This window comes from Contarinia nasturtii, unplaced genomic scaffold, assembly GCF_009176525.2.
Source record: "Contarinia nasturtii isolate CC-2019 unplaced genomic scaffold, AAFC_CNas_1.1 Cnas_scaffold_128, whole genome shotgun sequence".
NCBI classification, from domain to species: Eukaryota; Metazoa; Arthropoda; class Insecta; order Diptera; family Cecidomyiidae; genus Contarinia; species Contarinia nasturtii.
Window position 1 is genome coordinate 1 of NW_022197485.1, and position 4,971 is coordinate 4,971.

At 35.9% G+C, this 4,971-nt stretch overlaps 2 protein-coding genes across 2 annotated transcripts; both read left to right on the forward strand.

The window, feature by feature from the left end:
- Positions 1–479: 479 nt before the first annotated feature.
- LOC116339214 (facilitated trehalose transporter Tret1-like) lies at positions 480–3,042 on the forward strand. The gene is made up of 8 exons (XM_031764967.1): positions 480–617; positions 852–1,005; positions 1,092–1,148; positions 1,211–1,372; positions 1,433–1,442; positions 1,518–1,674; positions 1,869–2,548; positions 2,648–3,042. Exons 1-8 carry the CDS (start codon positions 531–533, stop codon positions 3,018–3,020), a joined length of 1,680 nt encoding a protein of 559 aa, XP_031620827.1. The 5' UTR covers positions 480–530; the 3' UTR covers positions 3,021–3,042.
- A 591-nt stretch (positions 3,043–3,633) lies between these two features.
- Positions 3,634–4,965, forward strand: LOC116339224 (zinc finger protein 284-like; the record flags this gene model as incomplete). The annotated part of the gene is made up of 2 exons (XM_031764980.1): positions 3,634–3,724; positions 4,317–4,965. A coding segment is annotated over exon 2 (634 nt), but the record flags the coding sequence as incomplete, so codon positions are not given.
- Positions 4,966–4,971: the final 6 nt, after the last annotated feature.

Genomic DNA, 4,971 nt, shown 5'->3' on the forward strand with positions numbered 1-4,971 from the left:
CTCTCTGCAATGCAACGCTAATCAACACATGAAGAATGTTCATCGTCGAAACAAGTGAAGAACAGACCAACCGGTCACTGCATTACATTCCACACCAACAGATTACAACAACAGATGATCATCGTTTATTCAACACCTTTTCAATTAAATTACTTTCTCTCTTTAATAAAATAAATGTTAAAAAATCATTTAATTTCTTCATCATCAACTGAATCCTATATTATTGAAGTTGGGTTCAAATCAATTAAATATGGGTTTACTGTATTTTATTTTATTTTTTCTGTTATCACCAACACGAGAAATAAATTTCCATAAAACATGATAAAATGCTATTCATCAACTGCGAACATGTCTATTTTAATGTTTTTTAAAACAATTTTATGGATCCAAAACTGATAAGATGTTAATCTTTTTATTGTATGCTCGCACTAAGCTTATCTAACATGCGATCACTTGAAGTAGTCAGAATTTGGATTTTACTTAGAGACGGTGCCGATACACTTTAAATTAAATCTCACGAAGGAATATAAATGAGCACAACTATGTCATTCGATAATAATTGTGAGCAAAATGTCGAGAAAAATAACAACTCCAGATTTCGTCGATTCTTGTCACAGGTATATCAATTTAAAATAAAAACTCTTTAGCCGGCTCTGCTTCATCATGAAGAAACTATTGAGTTATTGTTTTTCAATAAGGCCTCCAGAAATCTACAAGAATGAGTTCATTAGAAAATTCAACATTTCCCACGAAAATACCGATTAACTTCGCAAATTCAATTTGAAAACAGCAATGCTTAATTGTAATTTCCCAAGAAAAGTGTAAATAAAAAATCTCAATTATCTTGACAGTTTGTGGCAACAAGCGTTAAAAATCTTCTCATGTTCAACATGGGCCTATGCATTTTACTGCCGACGATTATAATTCCAGCTGTCACCGGTATTCACAATGAACATAATCAGAATGAATTTCTTACAATCACACCCGTTCAAGCATCCTGGTTGGGTTAGTTTCATTCGGAATTTAAATGACATATTTTCCAAACATTACTCTCAAACTGTTGAAAAAAATGTGCTTTCAAATTTCAACAGGTTCCCTGATGTATTTGATTCAACCGATTGGATGTTTGATGTCAGTGCCAATCGCAGGTATAATTGTCAAAGTCTATGACATTCAATGGGAATCACTGATATCATTATTTGTTCTCTAGATCCATTGGGCCGTAAGCGGTCTATGATTCTTGTGAATATTCCATTTGCCATCGGGTGGTACACGCTTTACCAAGCGAGTACAGTATCGCATGTATTCATTGGCATCACATTTTTGGGATTGGCCATTGGACTAATGGAATCGGCAATTGTGACTTATATAGGTATTTTGAAGTAGACTTTACTCACGGTTTCTTAATTACAAAACAATTACAATTTTTTAGGTGAAATATGGTGAGACTTGATTGAACTTTAACCAATTTTTGGACATTTTAATTTTTGGTTCCGATATATGCTATTTTTTTTCAGCGAAGCTTCGTTTCGTGGTATTTTGATGAGTTATTCGTATATTTGTGTTACAACTGGAATGTTCATGACTACGCTGCTGAATACAATGATGGCTTGGCGAATGGTGTGTCTTGCTGGTTTGACGTTGCCTGTTATTTCAACTTTGGCACTATTCTTCGTAAGAAAATAACTATTTTTGAAAAGTACAGAGTCCTTTTCAGGTGTTCTATCGAAATTCGTATAATAATGTAGCCTTAAAGAGGCCACATTTTGCTTCTTTAAGATACAGTAACCTGTGGTGGTGCTTAATATTGAGTACACAACCGAAGTAGTAGTTTTTAAAAGAAAACATTTCTATAACCACCTTTACAGATACCAGAATCACCACACTGGCTCATTTCAAAGAATCGAACCGAAGCGGCCGAAAACTCACTCCAATGGCTAAGAGGTTGGATGTCGAATGAAGCTATAGCTCAAGAATTCATCAATTTAAAGCGGCACAGTGAACGTTCTAAGTCGTGTGACACATGCACCAAACAGGACTTGGAATGCACTCATCCTCTACCAACAATGTCCGAAAAACTCATCGAATTGAAACGGAAACGAACGCTTAAGCCATTATTCATCGTGATTTCCCTATTTTTCCTCGCTCAATTTACGGGCATGTTGGCCATGAAACCATTTTTGGTGCAAATTTTCAAAGCTTACAACAGCCCCATTCCAGCGGATCAAGCGGCAGCGATCTTAGGCACTCTTGAAAATCTATCAAATGTGACTTTAATGCTTTTGATTTCGTTCACCGGCAAGCGACGATTCTACCTCTTCGGTATGTCGGTCACATTGGCTTGTGTCACTACCATCACATGGTTTGGATACACATATCTGCCGCCTGGTTATATTTCCTTCGATCAAGCACATCACGAACCATTCCAGTTGGAGAACAAAGCACTTGGATATATACCATTTTTTTGCCTGATCATGTGGGCGTACTTTTCACTCGCTAGTCTCATCACTCTTCCTTGGCTTTTTCTATCCGAACTGTTTCCGTTTAAGTGAGTATTTGTTCCGGGCACGATTTATAGCTTCAGCAAAAATTATTAACCCCCAAATGTAAAACTCACACATTTTTATCGATTTTGATTTATTCCCAGGTCTCGTAGCATGACGAGTGGAGTCGCAGCAGCCACAAATTATGTCTTTGGTTTTATGGCGAAGAAAACTTATTACAATCTCGAAACAATGCTTTCGCTGAGTGGTGTTTCATTGCTTTATGCATGCATATGCTTCGGCGGTCTCATTTTGATGTATAACATTTTACCCGAAACAGAGAATCGATCATTAGAAGAAATTGAACTTCATTTTGCCGATAATTCCAAGAAAATTACGGATCGAAATATTGTAACCCACAGTAAAGAGGCCACGGCTGAACCTATCAAGCATGAAAATACAGGCCAAATCATAGAAACATTTGCTCCAGATCGTAAAGTGTATCTGTTATCAATGAAATTAAAAACAAAAATTTAAACGATTTCAAGATCTAAGACAACATATGGTCTCTTTTTTTACTCAAACAATTATTTTTATCGCTTACAATAAAAAAGATACATATAACTCATTTCAACACATTTTTGTAAACACAAAACAAGATCTTTATATCGAATTGCTTATCTTTGGCAGAAAAAAGTCGTTTCAAAGCTTTTATGTGCCGAAATTGTGTTTAAGTGACATACGTTGGATCATTTGACAGTGTTTTATTAGCATATAAAATGTATAGCAATTAAATATGATGGGTGTGACATTGATGTACATTTATTCTCCTTATCAGTTCTTCAAAGTCAGGAAACAAGCTTCAACAATTGTATCCAATCAAAGTTGCGAGTCTAATCGCCAAACTTCAATTTGAATAAGAGAATCGATCTTTTTTAATTTTCACTTTTTTCATGAACTCAATTTCGATCGTTAATTTGAAAATGTTAAAAAATGAAATATTCGCGCTTGAATTATTGGCAATCGATGGCGACCAACTTCACACCGAAATATTGAAATTGCCAACTTATAAAACACAAATCTGTACTGTCCACGCTATCATGTCCGTATTAGTGTTGACTTATTGTGTATAGTGAAAGCAAACGGGTCACAACCACGCAGCCACTGAAAGAAGAAACACGTTTCATACTGACTGTGTAATTGGTCGCGATTTTTGTTTGGAAAATTTCAATACTTTAAAGGTAAGTGTTTTTGAATTTTGATTGTCATTGCCGGCATTTTGTGAATTAATTGAATTTAGTTGAATGACAAAAATTTGTTGAATTTTTTGTTGATGTTGAAGACCTTAGTAGCGCAATAGACATAGAGTAGTAGTTAGTTATGCAACTCATTCCCAAAGAAACATCTAGTCTTTGAAACATCTCAAAGTAAAATACTTGGCATCGAAGAAAATTCAATTGATTTTTATTCCTTTTCTGAATTTATTCAAATATAATTGAAGCAGATTATGCTCAGACTATGTTTTTTCCATAAAAAATTTTTTCTGGAAAATTCGATGACGTCATTGCATATAATATCAATATTTAATTTTTACACACAACATTTGGTTAGTTCCACCAAATTCCACCAGTTTGGTGCAAGTAGTACTAAATATAATTATAATGAAAGTTGTGGTGCCAAATATTTTGAATTCGCTTTAAATGTTTTTGTTGTTGCCAGACGTGCCGGTGGTGACGTAATCAACGAGGGACTGTGTTATGTGTATTAACGTCAATAGTTACGTTCATTCATACAAAAAATAAACTTTTCTTTTATTTTATCTTTCACGCGTAGTTGAACAAAAACACAATGAATCCATATGCACTAAAAGGTACATTAGGTGGAAAGAGCAAGCGCAGGTGCAAGTGCAAGCATGCAGCATCGAAGGTTACAATCAAAGAAGAAGTCGTTGTCAAAGAGGAGCCAAGAGACGATTTCGGAATGATTCATTACTCGCCTCCATCACCAATACCAATGGATGTGAATGGCACGGTTAAATCCGAGAGCGAGAGCGACAGTGAGCCGTGCACGAAATACGATCTTGATTGTGCGAAGAACGAAATCAAAAGTGAAGACGAAGAATGTTCGAAGAAGAATTGCTGCCCATCGTCACCGGATCATGGTTCAAATCAACGCGAAGGCGATAATAGAAGTGATGATCATCGATATCGTCCAGTACAAACGGCATACAATAGCAAAGGGCAACGTGGACGTAATTCGAAAGCGAAGAAGCAAAAAGGAGCCGAGAAGCCTAAGAATCACAAATGTGATTTGTGTAGTTATGCTACATCACAAAAAGGACATCTCAATGTGCACCTCCGAATCCACACAGGCGAAAAGCCTTTTGAATGCGAAATATGTGCAAAGTCTTTTACACACAAGCATGCTTTGAAACGTCACAGGAAAGTCCATGCCACCGAATTTCCATTCCATTGTCCAAAATGTCGCC